The 19,613-nt window shown below is 41.3% G+C and overlaps 1 protein-coding gene across 6 annotated transcripts in view; it reads right to left on the bottom strand.

Moving 5' to 3' along the window:
* The window catches only part of NELL1 (neural EGFL like 1), a 522,694-nt gene that overhangs the window by 474,198 nt on the left and 28,883 nt on the right, over positions 1 to 19,613 (bottom strand). For all 6 annotated transcript variants that reach the window (XM_029061630.2, XM_029061636.2, XM_029061634.2 and 3 more), the window contains exon 3: positions 9,843 to 9,993. In XM_029061630.2, coding sequence (XP_028917463.1) covers positions 9,843 to 9,993 — 151 coding nt within the window. The remainder of the gene's footprint in view (positions 1 to 9,842; positions 9,994 to 19,613) is intronic.

The raw sequence follows: 19,613 nt of genomic DNA, 5'->3' as shown, positions 1-19,613 counted from the left end.
ATTGTTACTCTGTGCCAAACTGTTCCAAAAGCTGGAGTAGATTTGGATTATACAAATCAGACACAGTTCCTTGACCCTCTAGATAGGAAAGTGTGAGGCCACCTGGTCACATTTGGGTGGCCAAAGAACCCAAAGTGAACTGTTGGCCTTGAACCGGGATTTGTACCTTTTATTCACCCCACCCTCAGCCCCACAGAATTTATGTTCATATCCGTAATCTATTTATTCATATTAATATTGGTCTCTCCCTCTAGACTGTTAGTTCCTTGTGGGCAGGGAATATATCTACCAACTCTATTATGTTATTCTCTCCCAAATGCTTAGTTTAACATTCTGCACACAGTACGTACTCAATAAATACCGCTGGTTGATTGATTGACTGAAGGAGACTACAGGCAGAGGCAGCACATGGTAAATGAAGTTCTCCTTGAGCAAACTATGTGGCTAGAAGTTGTGTGCCCAAAACCCAGGGACTGTGAATGATGCTGAGCCTGATCTCTGAAAAGGAGGCCCGAACCTAATACTCTGGCCCAGGCTATGGTAGGTGGGAAGGTGGGAGGATAGTTATGCCTTCACTGCCTAGCCCAGGATCAGTGCCACTTAGGGGAAAGCTGCTGCACTACAGAACCATGGGAAGCAGCAAGGTGTGGTGGATAGACCATCAGCCTGGGAGTCAGGAGGTTGTGGGTTCTAATCCCGCCTCCATCACTTGTCTTCTGTGTGACCTTGGGAAGCTCACTTCACTTCCCCGTGCCTCAGTTACCTCATCTATAAAATGGGGATTGAGACAGTGAATCCCATGTGGTGCTTAGTACAGTTCTTGGCACACAGTAAGTGCTTAATACCACAATTATTACTGACATCTCTACTTGGAAGTCTACCCGTGACCTCAAACTTAACATGTCCAAAACAGAGCTCCTTATCTTCACTCCCAAACCCTTTCCTCTCCTGAAGTTTCCCATCACTGTAGGCAACACAACTATCTCCCATAACCTTGGCATTATCTTTGAGTCCTCTTTCTCATTCAACCCACATATCCAATCCGTTACCAATTCCTGTCAGTCTCACATTCGCAACATCACTAAAATCTGTCCTTTCCCCTCCTTCCAAACCACCACCATATTAGTACAATCACTCATCCTATTCCACTTAGATTACTGCATCATCCTACTTTCTGATCTCCCAACCTCCTGCCTCTCCCCACTCCAGTCCATACTTCACTCTGCTGCCCAGATTATCTTCCTACGGAAACATTCAGGGCATGTCACACACATGCCCACCTTCGTATCTCCCCCTCCCCGAAAATCTCCACTGGTTACCTATCCATTTCCATATCAAACAAAAACTCCTCACCAGTGGCTTTAAAGCTCTCCATCACCTTGCCCCCTCCTACCTCACCACCTTTCTCTCCTTCAACAACCCAACCTGCACACTTTGCTCCTCTAGTGCTAACCTTCTCACTGTGCCTCAATCTCGCCTGTCCCACCACCAACCACTGGACCACATCCTACCTCTGGCATAAATGCCCTCTCTCCTCAAATCTTCCAGTTTCTCTCCCCTCACCCCCTTCAAAGCCTTACTCAAGGCACTTCTCCTACAAGAGGCTTCCCAGACTAACCCCATCTTTTCCTCATCTCCCATCAACTTCTGCATCACCTTGACTTGCTCCATTTTCTCTCCATCCCCCCAACCACACAGCACTTATGTATAGATCTGTAATTTTGTTTATATTGATATATGTTTACTTGTATTGATTTCTGTCTCCCCCACCTCTAGACTGTGAGCTCAATGTGGGCAGGGATTGTCTCTTTATTACTGAATTGTAGTTTCCCAAGCACTTAGTATAGTGGTCTACACACAGTAAGTGCTCAGTAAATATGATTGAATTGAATTGAACTGAACCAATACCAGAGTGGCCTAATGGAAAGCACTGTAGTAAGCACTAGAGTAGATACAAAATAAATAGTTGAGACAGAGTCCCTGCCCCACAAGTGTTTCACCTCCTAAGAGGGAAGAACTGATACTTATAGATGACGAAACAAACAGAGCAAACACAGCAGGCAAGTGGTGAATCAGTGAATAGAACACCCAGGTCCTCTGGCTCCCAGGCCAATGCTATTTATTCTAGACCACACTTTATATACTCACATAACTACATGACTTTTTGCAAATTTTTTTGTAAAACTGAAACAGGGATAGACTGTAAGCTCATATTGTAGACTGTAAGTTTATTTTGGGCAGGAAATGTGTCTGTTCATATTGTAGTGTTCCAAATGCTTAGTAAAGTGCTCTGAACACAGTAAGCACTCAATAAATATGATTGATTGACAGGATACAGATGCTATGCAGGACACACAAGAAGTCTAGCAATGGGGGAGAAGAAAAAAGACAAGAAAAAGGGAGGAAAGAAAGAGAAGTGGAAGAACTGCTTCTCTTACCTCTATTATACGTTTCCAATTTTTGCATTCAATAACTACTCCTCTACACTCTGCATTCTAACTTTCTACTCCAACTCCTCACCCTCCAGGAGTCATTTTTACTGCCTCCCTCCCACTAGGCTGTAACCTCTTTTGTGGAAAAGAATCTATCTGCCAACTCTCCCAAACGTTTAGTACAGTGCTATACACACAGAAAGCGCTCAATTACCCTTGACTGGTTGAGTCGAATTAAGTGGTAAAAAAAAATCTGGATGAGACATTAATGAGAGCAAATACGCTATCAACCTTTTCTATTTGGTTTTCCGCACCCTTGGCTAATAGGAAAATATAACAAACTCCTGAGAAGCATTCATTTCTATGTTGCTCATGTTGGTTCTTTGTTATTCACAGAGCTTGCCAGGTGTGGGCAGTTCATAACCTCAATCTTCAGACTAATTGCCAGTGTTTCACCAATTCTTAGAAGTAGTTCATAATCATCTAGTAGTAATGGTATTCATTTGCATGTTTCTTATCTGCGTGCTTTCAGAGAGTAGTCATCACCATTTAGGAGCTCTAATATAAGTGATTCAAGAACTTTGGATGGTGCTTTCATCCTTTTGAGTTGAAAGGGTTTACCAGAGGATTGGAATTGAATTTTTGTCACTTCAAAAATTCCTTGTTTTGTCCACTGTCCATGGCTGTGTATCAGAGTTAAATAGTACTAGGCCTAGTATAAAGTTCTGTCTTAATCCCTTGATGGTGGGAGAAGATTCTGAAAAGGCCCCTCCAGCGCTGACTCAGTCCAGCTATATATTAGAGTAACTTTGGAATGTGAATAAAGTCTAAATAGTCAAACATGATCCACAGTTGCTGGAGCCCAGCTGCACTGATGGTATCTGATGCCTTTGTAAGACTTATGAACTCCATATACAAGTCTTAATTTTATTCCTTGCATTTGTCATTTATCTTCCATGCATCAAAAATCATGTCTTCCATTCCTCTGTGTAGTCTGAAGACAACGAAATTATGTAAGACCATGATAATTATGTTCTTCAGTAGTCAAAGAGGACTCTGGTTACAATCTTGCCAGCAATGGGAAAAAGTGAAATCCCATTAGAGTTTCCACTGTTGTATCTCTCTCTTTTTCTCTTGAAGTTGATGCTAATCCTACAGCACTTCCTCTGTTTTCAATATGTTAGGTCTGTGAAAGAAACTAAGCAGTATGACCTCTTCAGATCTGGGTGCTCCACCATTTTTCATCTCTCTGGCTGTAGTGAAGATTTCATCAAGCACTGGCAGGTAAACTTTTCTTCAGAGACAGTCATTCTCAACAGTGGAAAGAGAGTTAAGAAGGTCATTGATGTGATTTGCCTTTTCGTTAACAGTCCTCCTTGGTTTGCAATGTGAATAAAGCTACTCCCATTGTCTCAGTCATAGAATTTATTGATTGCTTACTTTATGCTGAGCACTGCACTGAACACTTGGGAGAGTACAACAGAGTAAGGAGACACAATCCCTGCCCTCAAGGAGTTTACAGTCTAGCAAGAGAGATAGACATTAAAATAAATTACAGGTTGGGAGAAGGAAATCCCATCCTCTAGACTCTACGCTCCCCATGGGAAGGGAAAGTGTCTACCAACTCTGTTATTTTGTACTCTCCACAAGTACTTAGTACAGAACTCTTCACACAGTAAGCACTCAATAAGTACAATTGATTGTTGTATGTAAGTGCTGTGGGGGATAGAGTGAACACCTAAGTGTTTAGAGGATAAGGACTTAAATGCATATGTGATGAAGTAAGGATGATGGTGAGATGAGAGACTAACCAAGGAAGGCTTTCTGGAGGAATGCAATTTTAGTAGGGCGATACTTTGTCTTCAGATAGTAGAAATGTGCAAGATACCATTGATTTTTTTTGACTTTGCTGCAAATAGCTATCTCTTTGATCTCAAAGTCATCTCACTTTGAGGAGAGATATGCTCCAGAAATGTCAATGAAATAGTAAATGGCTCAATGTTGTCTGTGCACCTTCACCCTTCTGTGGGGAAATAACTTGAAGGGGGCTAGGAAGATGCTCCAGGAAACTGTGAAGAACAAAGAAAACTGAAGAGTTCATTTGTAAATTTAGGAAATTACTGAGAGAGAAAGATGAGCTCTGATGAAACTGAAAATATCTTTCACAGTTTTTCCACTCTGCAAAAAGTTGTTTAGGCCCTTTACATGCTGATCTCCATGTTTAGTTGTTAATTACACTTAATTTTACCCATAATTTAGTAATAAAATAAAAACCAGATTTACCAATATATCCAAATAGTTGCATATACAGACATAATGTTCAATTAGATTTAATCTGGGTTACTTAAGCTTTCCATTTCCAAACCTCCATATTAACACATTTGAATCTTGAAAAATAAACAACTCTGCACTGCCTCTGAGATAGTTCAGCCAGGCAAATTCATCTTTGTTTCTATTCATTGCTTGCATATGTAATGTAAAGATCAAATTAAAAATATAGATTATAGGTTATCAATAATTGAAATGTCCCACTTTCAAAATAACTTTTCCAGAATCTTTTTCCAATACTTTCCATTTTAGTTCATCTAAGCCTTTAAAATATTCACAGACTTGAATTTCTTAAGTCATGTGAGGAATTTACACTTAGTGTTGGGAAATGATCTCAAAATTACTACTCTTTCAAAACGTTCACCTTACTGTTGTGGACACTCCACTTTATATAACTGCCCACCACCAGCTGAAAGGAATCAGGCCTACTGAAATGTCCTTTCATTAACTCTAAGAATGACCTCACCCCATTTCAGCTGAGGACTTAACAGAATAGCTAATACTTCTTCTGAAAGGAAGGAAATAAAGGCATCCTGTGGGAATGATGGTGAAGATAGCCACTCTCCAGAAAAAAAAACACACACAAGTGATGACAGCTGAGCTTGATAATACAAGGCACTGGATCCCATTTCTTCTTCCATTTCTACTAAAGAAACTAATTCCTTAGTAAACCACTAATCTCCCTCCAAGTAATCCCCAAATCCAATTTCTGTGCCTCATCTCATGTGTCACTCCCAGAGCAACCCCGCTAGTAGGCTGAAATGTATCAGTCACAGATCATTGCTCTTCTCCTACTCTCCATCCAAAAATGAGGAGTGAGCTCAGTTTGGCAGGAGACACTTACTACAGTGTTTCCAAAACTAGTCTTAGGCCATTGTGGACTTCCAAGAACCTCCACATGGCCAATTGCCATTACCGCCACTGGTGGTGAAGATTTTTGTGTCCAGAAGGGAATATCTCCTTAACCATCTGTCCCTTCCTATATATTCTGGCTCTACAGTTCCTCCCACTCTCTATTTTTAGACTGAGACTGCTGCTGTGCATTCTGGTTCTAAGATATCAGTCAAGAAAGTAGCTGGAAATGGGGGCCAAGATGATCATGGTAATAATTATCATTATTATAATTATGGTATTTGTTAAGTGGTGACTATGGGCCAAGCACTGTGCTAAGCCCTGAGGGAAGATACAAGATAATCAAGTTAGATAAAGTCCCTATCCCACATGGAACTCAAGTCTAGTTAAAAGAGAGTAGGATTTAATCCCATTTTTCAGGTGAGGAAAGTGAGTCTTTGAGAAGTGACTTGTCCAACATCACATAGCAGAGAAGTGGCAGAACAAGGATTAGAATCCTGGCCTTCTGAATCCCAGGTCCATGCTCTTTCCCCTAGGCCAGACTGCTTCACTCAGAAATCTTGGATGAAGCAGAGTGGCTTAGTGGAAAGACCATAGGCTTAGAAGTCAGAGGACATGGGTTCCAGTCCTGGCTCCACCTCTTAGCTGTGTGACTTTGGGCAAATTACTTAACTTCTCTGTGCCTCAGTTACCTCATCTGTAAAATGGGATTAAGGCTGTGAGCCCCATGTGGGACAACCTGATTACCTTGAATCTACCCCAGAGCTTAGAACAGTGCTTGGCACTCAGTAAGCGCTTAACAAAATGCCATCATTATTATTATTATTAAAATGGGGATTAAGACTGTGACCGCCTGTGGGACAACCTGATTACTTTGTATCTACCCCAAGCACTTAGAACAGTGCTTGGCACATAGTAAGTGCTTAACAAATATCATCATTATTATTATTAAATAAAGAGTTCATGAATAGGTTCTGGTCTTTCATCCACCTCAACCATCTTGAAGAGTTAAACCAATGAGGTATTTTCTTATTTCTTTATAAAACCATAGAATGAAACAGAAAATGCTGTTCAAAGCTTGAGATTCAGCTCCTGCAAACAACATAGGTGGAACCTCACTCATGACACTGAATAATTTTAAATATGGGTACACTCTTCTCTCTCATTGAAAGATGTATTCAATACCCATCCAAAAGTATTTATTGTATACTGAGTGCAGAGCACTTTACTAGGTACCTGGGAGAGTACAGTAAAAGAGTGGAAGCTCCTTGTGGATAGGGAATGTTGCTTGTGCTTTATGTTGCTCTTCTCCAAGTGCTTAATGCAGTGCATTGCACACTGTAGGAGCTTAATAAGTACTATTACTACTACTTACTAAAGAATACAGTCCCTGCCCTCAAGGTGCTTACAATCTAATGCATCTCACTAAATCCCAATAACTAAGACAATAGAAAGTATTCCATTAACTAGTTCTGAAACTTAAGCGGCTCCAAAGGATAGCTCAGCAAAAACTCTGCAGGCCTCCAAGATGCAGTCCTGAACTCTTGGCATTGTACCTGGTTAAACTTGGAATTGGCTCTTTTTAGAATCAATCTCACTGGTATTTATCGAGGGTTTACTTTTTTCAGGGCACTGCATACTAGAAGGATTAATGGTAATTAATAGTGTCTATTAAAAACAAAGAACTATATATGAAGCTCTTGGTAAAATTTGACGGAAGCTTGCTCAAGGCTCGTTTTCTGCCCAAAAGACTTTAAAATGATATCAGTCAGAAAAGTAATTCTGAGCAATCTGATTCTCTCCCTCCTACTGTCCAAAAGACTATGATTACAAATGAACTTTTTATATTCATCCAATAAATTATAATAATCCAGAATAAATTGGGGCCAAGGCCTTGCCAAAGGAAATAAAAGCAGTGGAGCCTAGTGGAAAGAGCACAGATCTGGGAGTCAGAGGCTCTGGGTTCTAATCTCAGTTCTGCCACTTGTCTGCTGTGTGGTCTTGGTAAATTACTTAAATTCTCTGTGCCTCACTTTCCTCATATGTAAAAATGAGGATGAGATACCTGTTCTACCTAGCCCTGAAACTGTGAGCCCCATGGGGACAGGGACTTGTGACCAACCTAATAAATCTTGTATATACTCCGGTGCTTAGTACAGGACAGTGCTTGGTGAATATTAAGCATTTAGCAAGTAGTGTGAATACTGGCACATAGTAAGCATCTAACAAATACCACAGTTATTGTTTTAGAATAATGTATTTTCCAAAGTGGACAAATGTATCTCTAAAGTGACAAAGCCCCACCTGAATTAAGCCTTCTCTGTCTGTCTGAGGGCTAGGAGCAGGGGAACTGAGCGAGGGGAATATATAACCCCTCAGACATATCATTCTAGTACCACTCAGGGGCCTCTGAAGATAAATCTTAAAATTAGCCCCTGCAAGGGGTCGACAGATCCTAAAAAGCTGAGCCCAAAACTGCCACTTTGGACACAATTAGGATTCTTGGAGAAAGGGTTTGCTAGTAATAAAGACATTCCTAGCTGAGTCCAACTCTCCCATCTGAGGTTCTGAACAGAGCAATTGCATATGATGAGGACTGACAGAGGAAAGCAACTTCTCCCTACTTATTTTTTCCAAGTAGGCAATCATCACCACCCACTCTACTCCCTCCTAATGGGACTCCTTAATCCACTGTGTGAGTCTCAGGCAGCAGATGAGCCGGAAGCAGCATGGCCTAGTGGATAAAGTCCAGGCCTGGAGACAGAAAGACCTGGGTTCTAATCCCAGCTTTGCCACTTGTCTGCTCTGTGTCCTTGGGCAAGTCACTTCACTTCTCTGGGCCTCAGTAACCTCATCTATAAAATGGGGATTAAGACTGGGAGCCCCATGTGAGACGGAAACTGGTTCCAACCTGATTAGTTTGTATCTACCCCAGAAATAGTAAGTTATAGTGAGCACTTAATAGTATCATTATTATTATTTCCATCATCATCATTATGGGAGAGCCACTAGCACTACATGACTGCCTCCCTCCTCGGCATAACCCCAAGCACTACTAACTGAAGTTTAACTCACTCTCAGTATCTGTAGGTGGTGACTGTATCTATAATCACCTGACCTATAGAGAAGATCTCGTAGTTGAGTGGCTCACAGAAGGGGCCAAAAATAGGACCTAGGTCTCTTGATCCTCACTTCAGTGTTTCTTACTAAGATACCCTGCCCCTTCTCTGCTGAATCCAGAATTACTCCAACTCTTTGGTCACCATCAGCCCATTTTGCTACCTGCAGCACTGCCACCCTTTCTCTTTCTTCCTGAAAAATCCATGACACCTCCCTACTGGTCTGCAGACTCAATATCAAGATACAACTGGCAACCTAGGAAAATTAACTCCAGGCAGTTCAGCTTCACCATCTCAGTTTCCAGAAAAACTGTTCCACTTCATTCAGAAACAGCTAGGCCTTCCCATCACAGACTTTTAATCTGAAGTCCATATGAGAACACAGGCTACCTCCTCTGCAACTATTACAAGGACTTGTGTTGGCAGTACTCTGGGTAGTGCCTGTTTAAACCTCAAATTTCAAACTAGTTTCATGAAACATCCCCGACTGCAACAATAAACATCCCAACAACAGCTATTCCAAGGTCCTATCACCTCTGAGACAGACAGTTTCACTGGCTAACAGAAGCAAACTTTTTTCCTCCTTCAGATTTATGAAACTAATGACTTTCCTATGCTATCTGGTTCATATTCCAAATAAAGAATCCAGGGACTTCACCCCATTTTGAAGATGTTTTCAACTTCTTGCTTTAATAAAGCTCCATCTACGGCACCCTGAGACTGCAGAAAAAAGTATTTTTAGAAAACAGAGAAATCCTCAAACTGAAAAAAAACTCCCCATGGCTGCCCGGTGTTCATCATAATAAAGAAAAGTACAAAGGTTGTTTGAGGAATTAAGACAGGACATGAGCTAAGGCTGCTAAAGGAACTAAACAGGAGTATAGGGGTGTTTCATGCACTGTGTAAAATTTCAAGTACCATTCTTGGAAATATTCCCTGTATTTCTATGTAGCCCAAGGAGGTATAAACTAAATTTATTAATAGAAGCAAGGACTTCCTCTCAACCCTTCTTGATTCCTGAAACATCAATAACACTAGACACCAAGTAGATTTTCAAGTACTTCTACTGCAAGCCAGAATCAACTTCGCTAAATGAAGATCCCTGTCTTACCTGTGTTCCAGCTCTCGGATGGACAGAAGGACTCCTGATGTTGACGGTCTCTGTTGTACGGAAGCCAAAAAAGTGAATTCACTCTTATTCCGAAACAGCTGAATTAACTTCTCGCTCACATGGGGGGCTGCGTGGATCTCTCTTTCCAGATCTGAAAATTAATTGAGGAAGAAAAAAATAACAACTATAATATAAATGCTAAGTCTGAGAGATTCAGATTACATTTTTCATTTCCAACCCCTGTCGATAATTTTCATTTTCAGGAGTCATCCAGCTCCCCATCCAGCTGTATTCATTCATTGCAAAACCAAAAAATGCCATCTCTGTCAACGTGCCCACCTGTCACTTTGACAAGTTCACAATTGGCCAGCCACTGATTTTCTGACAGAAATTTTGACAGGATTCTGAGAAGCCAGGCCTGCTGTAAGTAGATTAAGTTGTTGTAAATAGGGAGGGAGGATGTCAGAGAAATGGGGTCCTAAATTCTGAAGAATCTCTGGAATAGCTTTTTCCACTGCCACTTTTAACTGGCTCCAATTTCAATTTTACTGCTGACTCGGTTGCCACCTCACCACAATATGTCTAAGGGAACCTGTCCTTGTACTGTGTAGGGCAAAGATTTACTCTTGCTAAAAATTCTATATGACTGTGCCTTCACCCAAAAATAAATACAAGACATGCTTGCCTTCTGCAAGTGTGCCTGGAATTTCTCCAGTTAAACATGCAACACCTGACATTTCTCATGAAATATTTATTAAATTCAAGTCTGTGCTGGTAGGCCTAAAGGTATTTTATCCCCACTAATCCTCTGGCTGTCCTGGAGGGCAGCTCTTTCCCCCATCCCCATAATGAGGGACATCGTTCACTTTAAACTCAGACTGACCCCTGTCAGACTAAAACTGAGTGTTTTCCCAGTACTTCATGCTATACAAGCACCACTGAAAATGGTATACTGAAAAAGCAGAGTTAGAGAAAACTGTGTTGACAGAAATACATCTTCTACATCTCACAACCTCCCTCTATGGTTATTGTTATGGCTTTCACTGCAGGACCACGTGTACCCTTTCAAGAAACAGTTTGTTTCCTGGGTGGTAATTAACAATCCAAATAGAAATTACTTCCATGAAAGTGTTTCTTCAAAATCAAACTTACTATATGGACAAAAATAAACATATCAAATGGTGCTTTCAACAACAACAATAAAGGGAATCACCTCACCTGTCCTGAAAGGCCATGGGCAGTATGGAACCCAGAAGATAACTGCCAAATCAAACCACTAGTTCATTAGTTCTCATAACCCTGGCCATAACGTGAAGCTAAAGAAGGAATCAGAAGGATTGTCCCTTTCCATAATTGAAACATTAAAAAAATCCTTCCTATACCTGCAATCACCAACTAGGATCTTGGTTCCTTCTGTTTTTCCAATACTTCACCCTTGGTAGCACGTTAGGTTTTCAAAGCACTTTTATAACCATCAATCAGATCACCTTTATAGTTCCCCTCAACAGATTTCAATGCTGGAATTTTCATTAATTCCAAGAAGGGAAGCCAGTAATCAATCCATTAATTCTATCTTTTGGACACCTACTGTGTACAGAGCTCTTGATTAAGCAGCATGGTGTAGTGGATAGAACATTGGCCTGGGAGTCAGAATGTTACAGATTCTAATCCCAGCTCCACCACATGTCTGCTGTGCGGCCTTGGGCAAATCACTTCTCTGTGCCTCAGTTACTTCACCTGTAAAATGGGGATTGAGGCTGTGAGCCCCTTGTGGAACAGGGACTATATCCTAACTGATTTGCTTTGTATCCACCCCTGCTTTTAGTACAGTGCTTGGCACATAGAAAGCATTTAAATACCATTATTAGTAGATGTGATCCTTGCCCTTAGGCAGATTACAATCTAGCAGGGAAAGAAAGACACTAAAATAAATTAGAGAGAAGGAAGCCAACCAGTATATGTACCTAAGTGCACCAAAGGGTAATGTACCTTAAACTAACCTGAAAGGAGGGTAATCCTGAACTATATTTTGCAAGTGTGGAAAAGAGGCAATGAAATCTATGCTTGGCAGGCAGGTTTGCGAAAAAACCCTTACTAGTGTCCTGGTTATCCTTCAAACAGAGCTACAAGGTGAAACCAACAGGTAAACATATTGGATTCTCCAAATGTTATGCTTGAAAGATAAAACTGACCACCTTCAATCACCCATTACTTCAGCCAAACTGGACTAGCCTGTAATTTTTAAACTCATATGACTCTCACAGTAGGGAAGAGAGTCTTCCATGCACCCTGTCTGAATGATCAATCCCAAACATAGCAATGAAAGGAGAAGTCTTCCTTTATCTTTGTAAATGATCAGCACCCTGAAATAGAGAAATCCAGTCATCCAACAACTGAGCACAGTGGATGAAATAAGTATTTCAATAAACTGAGGCTTTGTGCGTACTCTCATTTCAGAAAAGCACTTTTGGAAAACGTTTACCATAATTCAGCAGCTAACAGTGTACAAGGACACTACAGTCTTAACATTTTTTTTTCCTCTCAATACACACATTCAGCATTTAAAAGCCAATATACAGAGTAATGTGGCCAAGAAGCCTGCCAATTAAGGCTGAAAGTTGCATTTATCATCTGCTTTGGGGCATATAATTTGAGGTCACACTACTAAACAAAACAAGGACTTTCTTGCAGTCAGGCAAGGTTAACTATCCAAAGCAGAGATGCTAGAATATGCATCATTTCAGCATAATCTGGTTTAGGATGACCTAACAGATAGTTGACTAACAGGCCCCATCCGTTCAATTAATCAATTGTTTTTTAATGAGCACTTACTCTGCAACAGCACTATACTAAGCACTAAGAAGAGTAAAGTAGGGTAAATATACATTACCTCTGCCCTCAAAGAATTTACAATCTAACTAACTTTCAATCCTTAAAGGGTTGTACAGCACAGCGGTGTTTCCTCAAGGTTTCCATTAAATCCTAAAATTAAAACTTCTTTATTGATTATGCTTCCAATGTTGCCCTAATATATTTCTTTTGACCATGTAAACATACTATGAACTTTAAAGAAGGAGATTCCAACCCCTTGATATGTTGCTTTTGATGAAGCATCCCAAAGAAGTTGAAGAGCACCAGTCTAGGTATTTTTTTTCTCCCCAGTGGTATTTATTAAGCATTTACTATGTGCCAGGCAGCACATTTAACACTGGGGTAAATACAAGCTAATTAGGTTGAGCACAGTCCATGTCCCACTTAATCCCCACTTTACTGATGAAGTAACAGAGGCACAGAGATGTTAAGTAATTTGCCCAAGGTCACAAAGTAGACAAATGGCAAAACCAGTGTTAGAACCCAGGTCCTCTGACTCCCAGCCCTGTGCTCTTTCCACTAAGCCCTGCTACTTCTCTTTAAAACTAAAAATTCAGCAGGAAAGTTTAATAATAATAATAATAATGTTGGTATTTGTTAAGCGCTTACTATGTGCAGAGCACTGTTCTAAGCGCTGGGGTAGGCACAGGGGAATCAGGTTGTCCCACTTGGGGCTCACAGTCTTAATCCCCATTTTACAGATGAGGTAACTGAGGCACAGAGAAGTGAAGTGACTTGCCCACAGTCACACAGCTGACAAGTGGCAGAGCCGGGATTTGAACCCATGACCTCTGACTCCAAAGCCCGTGCTCTTTCCATTGAGCCACGCTGCTTCTCCTGAAGTTTAAGTCCTGAAGTTTAAGTCCTTCTCCCTCTTGGAATGTTATTATTAGCCCAGTCATCTTAAAAAGAGTCATCTCTAAAAGAATGATGACAAAACATTAACACAATGATTCAGCATCTTCAAAAACTAACTAAAAAAAGTAAAAATTAACAAAATCAGAGAAATGAAATAATGACTCACATGCTGTGTTATATATCTTTCTATTAGTAGCTTCACTGCCCACTTTCCTGACCTGCACTGTGAATTCAGGTGGTGGAATTGTGCGTGAGTTTTTAGCACATTTTTTCCTTAAGAGTCTTTCTCATCAAGAGGGCAGGAGGGAGAACTTCTCAGCCAAATATTAGCAGAACAACAAACTTTCTGGGCCCGCTGAGTAAGACTACTCTGTGCTTCTGCTGAAGGAGGCACGTGATGTTGGCAGTGGCAGATGCATACTCTAGCATCTTCTGGAGCCAAGCCCTGGAGTAGTCAGTCAAAGCCATAACTGCCTGAATTACCTGATTGTAATTAACCCTAGTATTTACATGAAGCCCCTCTAAGAAGTTATTTGTCTTGTCTTATGCTGTCGAGTTACCTCTGACCCATAGCGATGCCATGGACACATCTCTCCCAGAATTCCCCACCTCCAGCTGCAATCATTCTTGTAGTGGATCCAGAGAGTTTTCTTGGGAAAAATATGGAAGTGGTTTACCACTGCCTCCTTCCATACAGTAAGCTTGAGTCTCCACCTTCAACTCTTTCCCATGCTGCTGCTGTCCAGCACAGGGGAGTTTTGACCTATAGCAGATTGCCTTCTACTTGCTAGCCACTGGCTAAGCTAGGAATGGAATGGATATGCCTCTGCTTGACTCTCCCTCCCATAGCTGAGACTGGTAGAGTACTGGAAATTCTCCGGGTACGACCCTGAGAGGGGATAAGAAGTTACTACCTGTGTTAAAGCCTCTGCGGCCCCAGAATCCCAGTTGTCCTACTGGTTAAGAAAAGTTAATTCATTAAAAAGGGTAACTGGATTTTGTTCATTAGGAATGTTAATCATGGAATGGTAATTGAGAAGCAGCATGGCGTTCGGGCCTGGGAGTTAGTAGGTCATGGGTTGTAATCCCATCTTGGCCACTTGGCTGCTCTGTGACCTTGGGCAAATCATTTCACTTCTCTGGGCCTGAATAACCTCATCTGTAAAATGGACTGTGTCCAACCTGATTTGCTTTTATCAACACCCAGTGCTTAGTACAGTGCCTGGCACATAGCTAAGCACTTAACAAATACTATTATTATTAATAGTATAAGTTTAAAATGGATCAATACAGTATTGGTATTCTTCCACAAAAATGAAACCCAGGATCCCTATTTTCAAATATTAGTGTGGGATTCTCTGTAGGGCTCAGTTACACCCAGGGTGAGGACACTTTTCAAAGCTGTAACAGCAGGGTATTATTAATGAGTGCCTCAGATCCCCAATGGGCCACCTAGGGATTAAAAATAAAAGTATCAAGTCTGCTCAAACAGGGATGCGTATCACCTCAAGGACCATGACAGCAAATCAAGGTAATTGAAGATGCTAGGCAAGCAGTGTCTCCAACAAGACAAGAGCTGAGAAGAGAAGCAGATATGGTAGACACAACATGCTTCCTAATAATATGTTGTTTATTCATTATTGTGCACTCTTTTCTGGGTTTAAGATGCTAATTTGGTGGGGGGTGGGGAGGAGTGGGAGGGGCTGGTAGGCTTTATCAGTTCCTTTTGTAGGAAGAGCTTCACTATCCATTTCAAAAAATTATAGAACAGCATCATTAATGGCCTGACAGAAAACCTGACCACTTAACACACAGGAGAGTTTGGATAGGTTTTTCTTTTATAAAAACATGAAATTAGGTTAGTTCTGCTTAGTTCAATGCATTTCCTAGGAAGGACATGTCATGCAGTCAATGGTAATGATGAAGATCTGTTCACTGAGCCAGGTGACTGTATTCTCAGCCATTTCCTGTGGTGAGGAACACCTTTAGGAGGAACAGCAAATATTTTTGGAAATTTTGGCTCCTCTTCTAGTAGGATGTTATCCTTAGTTAGTGCTGACTTTGGACATCTCCAGGTGTTCCCTAAAGTAGCCTTGTTTAGGTACTGCTTTTACAATTGCCTCTACATTGAATAATCTTGTTTTTAGCAGGCAAGATTTCTAAGGTGTCTGTGCCACTTTGAACTCTATTCCTGACGTTTAGAAAAATCTTACTCCCTTGTTCTATCCTATCCACAAAAATATTTAACTGTCTAGTAAGACTAAAAAATTGAGGAGCCTATTCCCTCATCAGTCCTGAGCCTCACCATTAGAAAGTTTGCAGTCCATGTGAAAATACAAAGTTATGAAGCAGCATGGTCTAGTGGATAGAACACAGGCCTGGAAATCAGAAGGACCTGAGTTCTAATCCCAGCACTACCACTTGTCTGCTGTGTGACCTTGGGCAAGACGCTTTACTTCTCTGTGCCTCAGCTACCTCAGCTGTGTAATGGAGATTAAGACTGTGAGCCCCACGTGGGACAGGGACTGTGTCCAACCTGATTAACTTTTATCTACCTTAGTGTTTAGAAGAGTAAGTACTTAACAAATATCATAAAAACAAAACAAGTGACTTGGGAGCATTAGGTGTACAGATGAGACAGACATCCATCACAGTTACTATTACAGAAAATCTGTTTATAAAAGTCAGTCTGTCATTGAATATGTCAAATATCCTTCTCCCCCTCCTTTTACTGGAATAAACTAAAAGAATCCTATGACATGTAGAGCTCATCAAGTCTTTAATAATTACTGTGCAACTCAATCAGGAGAGATTCCGGAGCTTCTGTAATTTGCTAATTAATAGCACTGTCAAGTAGTTGCAGCCATGACCTTAGAATGGTTTTAAAAATAGCCAGTTAGGAAAATATAGACTCCAATATTGCAAAAGGATTCCTCCCCTCGTTGTTCCCATTGCTCCTCACAGTATATGTCCCACAGAAATAAATAGAATAGAATTCCTTCTAGAGAGACCCACTGTAGCCTCTACTTCCTCTATTACAACTCCTGTCAACTGGCAGCTATCACTTTGCTCAAGTTGGACCTTGTCTTTCATTCTATTTTGAACCACACATGAAAAAAAATTTTTTAAATTAAAAAAAAAGTGACAGAGAGAAAGATGGAGGAAAATCAGCAGAGCACACACTGTGCAAAATCAAGCTGCTAAAATTATACTACTAACACCAGAGAAGTAACACAAACAGCAAGGGTGAGGGAAAAAGGAGTCATCAGCATCCTTTTAAAATAAATGTAAGTGCAGTCATAATGACTGTAAACAGTGCAAGTTGCCTATCAGGTCAACTTAAGTATAACTTCTAGAAGGGTTGTTCCCATAGGGCTCTCACCTCATTAAAAGTGAAAGATCCAACACATTCCTTGGGTTGCCTGCTGGGATCATTTAAGCAAAAGCAACTTCCAGCTTCTTCTCCGGGCCCCATGCCCTTATGGATGGCAGTTCTGGATGAGAGCACACTTAGAGGCATTTTAGGAGATGACTCTGGTTTCACAGGACCCAGCAGGGGCAAGTAAATGGCTGACACACTGTTTGATGGCAAGGTAAGCCCCATTGGAAAATTCTTCAGGGTCAGCCAAATCCAGACAACCTGGCGAAAATCAGGAGACAGTGAGGAGTAGGAGAGTCTGGCCATACTGTGGGCAGTGGAGGATGGCAGGGACTCTCACTGCCAGCGCAATAAGGTACTTCTCTTTCTCCTCTTGTCACCCAAGTACTTACCAAAAGAGAATCAATGACTGGAAAGAATTAAGTATATCTAGGAAAATGTTTGATAATTTTGTTCAGTCAGGTTCTGAAGAGCAGAGTGGGCTGGTTTCAATGCCTCTTCCCTATCCCACTTAGAGAATAGAAATAAAGGACTGGGAACCTTCCTTCCGCCCAATGTAACCTGGAGAAGAGAAAGCTAAAAAGAAGCTTCCACTTACACCAAGCCCCTACAGAGAGAGACAGGAATCTCCTGCTCTATAAATACCGAGGATAAAGAAAACAAGCTAGAGCCCTAAGAGAGTGTGTTGCATAATTTAAGTCCCAAAACAGATAAGGATGATGATGCTAATAACTGATAATAAAGCTTTCACATAAAGAATATAGGTAAGGCAAAAAAAGAGACCCCTTATTAGGTTTATCAATATTGGTTTGATGACAAAAAGAGACTGCAGGGTCGCTTTTTCTGGAGGTTTTTAAGGGGGTGAGTTTATCTTCTTTATAAAGTGGTTCAGGGGACAAAGGGATGGATTGGGTGCAAGATCAGCCTTAGGTGGTACATAAGAGGGACAATCACCTCAGGGCACAGCAGCGTGGCTCAGTGGAAAGATCCTGGGCTCGGGAGTCAGAGGTCATGGGTTCTAATCCCGACTCTGCCATTTGTCTGCTGTGTGACCTTGGGCAAGTCACTTCACTTCTCTATGTCTCAGTTACCTCATCTGTAAAACTGGGGATTAAAAAATGTGAGCTTCACATGGGACAATCTGATTACCCTGTATCTACTCCAGTGCTTAGAACAGTGCTCAGCACATAGTAAGCGCTTAACAAAAATACCATAATTATTTTCAAAGGGACAGGTACATCAAGGGGAGTGATGACCTTGGCACCCAGGGAGAATGGCTCACTGCAACTGCAGTGTAAGAGGAAACAATGTAGAAAGTACAATTTTGGCAGGAACTGGGTGAGCATAGGAGGAGGGGGAAGAGCAGAGGGGAGAGATGGCAGTAAGAGCAAAGAAGCAATTAAATATGTGAAAGTGTGTGCTTGTCAAAAGCAGCACCTCTTTGAACAGAGAACTGGGAGGGAATAGCAGTGGCTCAGTCAGAGGGAGAGGGCCTTCCAGGAAAGTGCTCCAGATTCAAGGGTTCAGACAGAATTCTATATGACATAAGTATGTTATACCATTTGCACATGCAGTGTGACATAATGACATCCTGCAGAATGGGAGGTGGCCTCAAATTTTTCCCTGCCTCAGAGCAGCTATGTGAAGCCAGTCCTGAATTGGATGACTTCTCTAAATCTACAAGAGGCCTTCCAGTCCAGAGTATGACTTCCAAGATCACTTAGAGACTTGTGAGCCATTCAGATTCCTCACCCTGATGGAGGTCAGCAGTAGTTCAGGCAAATAGCTCTCAAAGTACCCTGGATTTCATCATGTTCTTGCAGCGTTTCCTTTCACAAGCCCATTTCCCAGTTGGACTTCAAGCATTGAGGTCTTTTTGTTTTCCAAATGCTGAACAAGAAGGAAGGCCCAAATTTCACCCAAGAACTGTTGGAGGCTACATCCCTTATAAATAATAATGGTGGTATTTGTTGAGCACTTCAGATAATCGGGTCCCACATGGGATTCAGTCTAAGTAAGGGCGAGCACAGGTATTGAATCCCTATTTTGCTGATGAAGGAGCTGAGACACAGAGCAGTTAAGTGAGTTGCCCAAGGTTAAACAGCAGACAGGTGGTGGATCTGGAATTAGAATCCAGGTCCTCTTACTGACAGGTCTGTGCTCTTTCTACAAGGCCATACTACTTCCCCTTGAGCTGCCTCTCTGAAAGATGAGCTTTCAAAACCCTGTGATTTCAGTGATTTCAGGGAGGGAATGCAGTTCTAGCCATCGAAGTACAGTTCAGATGCAACATTCAAGTGAACAAGTTGGGCAGTTACAGGGTCAACTTATGACTAATTATATCTAAATAAATAAAATGCTCAAAGCCCTGAAAGTACCTAATCCAGACACCAGCATCCAGCTTCTGCCTCTGTAACCAGATAGGTTTGTTTCTAACTCTAATAAGCAATTTAAGAACCACAAAACCCTTGACTCTCTAGCTACAGGTGAAAAGTATTTGTGATGTGAAAGGTTAGAGTTGCAAGGTGCGAACAGTAAACTGGGGGAAGGTGATACCAGAGGATTTATGAAGTTTCTCAGACTCTGGAGGATGTTCCAAGGATAATGGGCTGTTGGTTCTAACTCCCAAGTTTTTGGGTGAGGAAGGATTCAAAGTCCATTAC

Source organism: Ornithorhynchus anatinus, chromosome 3 (genome assembly GCF_004115215.2).
Source record: "Ornithorhynchus anatinus isolate Pmale09 chromosome 3, mOrnAna1.pri.v4, whole genome shotgun sequence".
Lineage (NCBI taxonomy): Eukaryota > Metazoa > Chordata > Mammalia > Monotremata > Ornithorhynchidae > Ornithorhynchus > Ornithorhynchus anatinus.
This window is presented reverse-complemented; position numbering and strand designations above follow the sequence as displayed.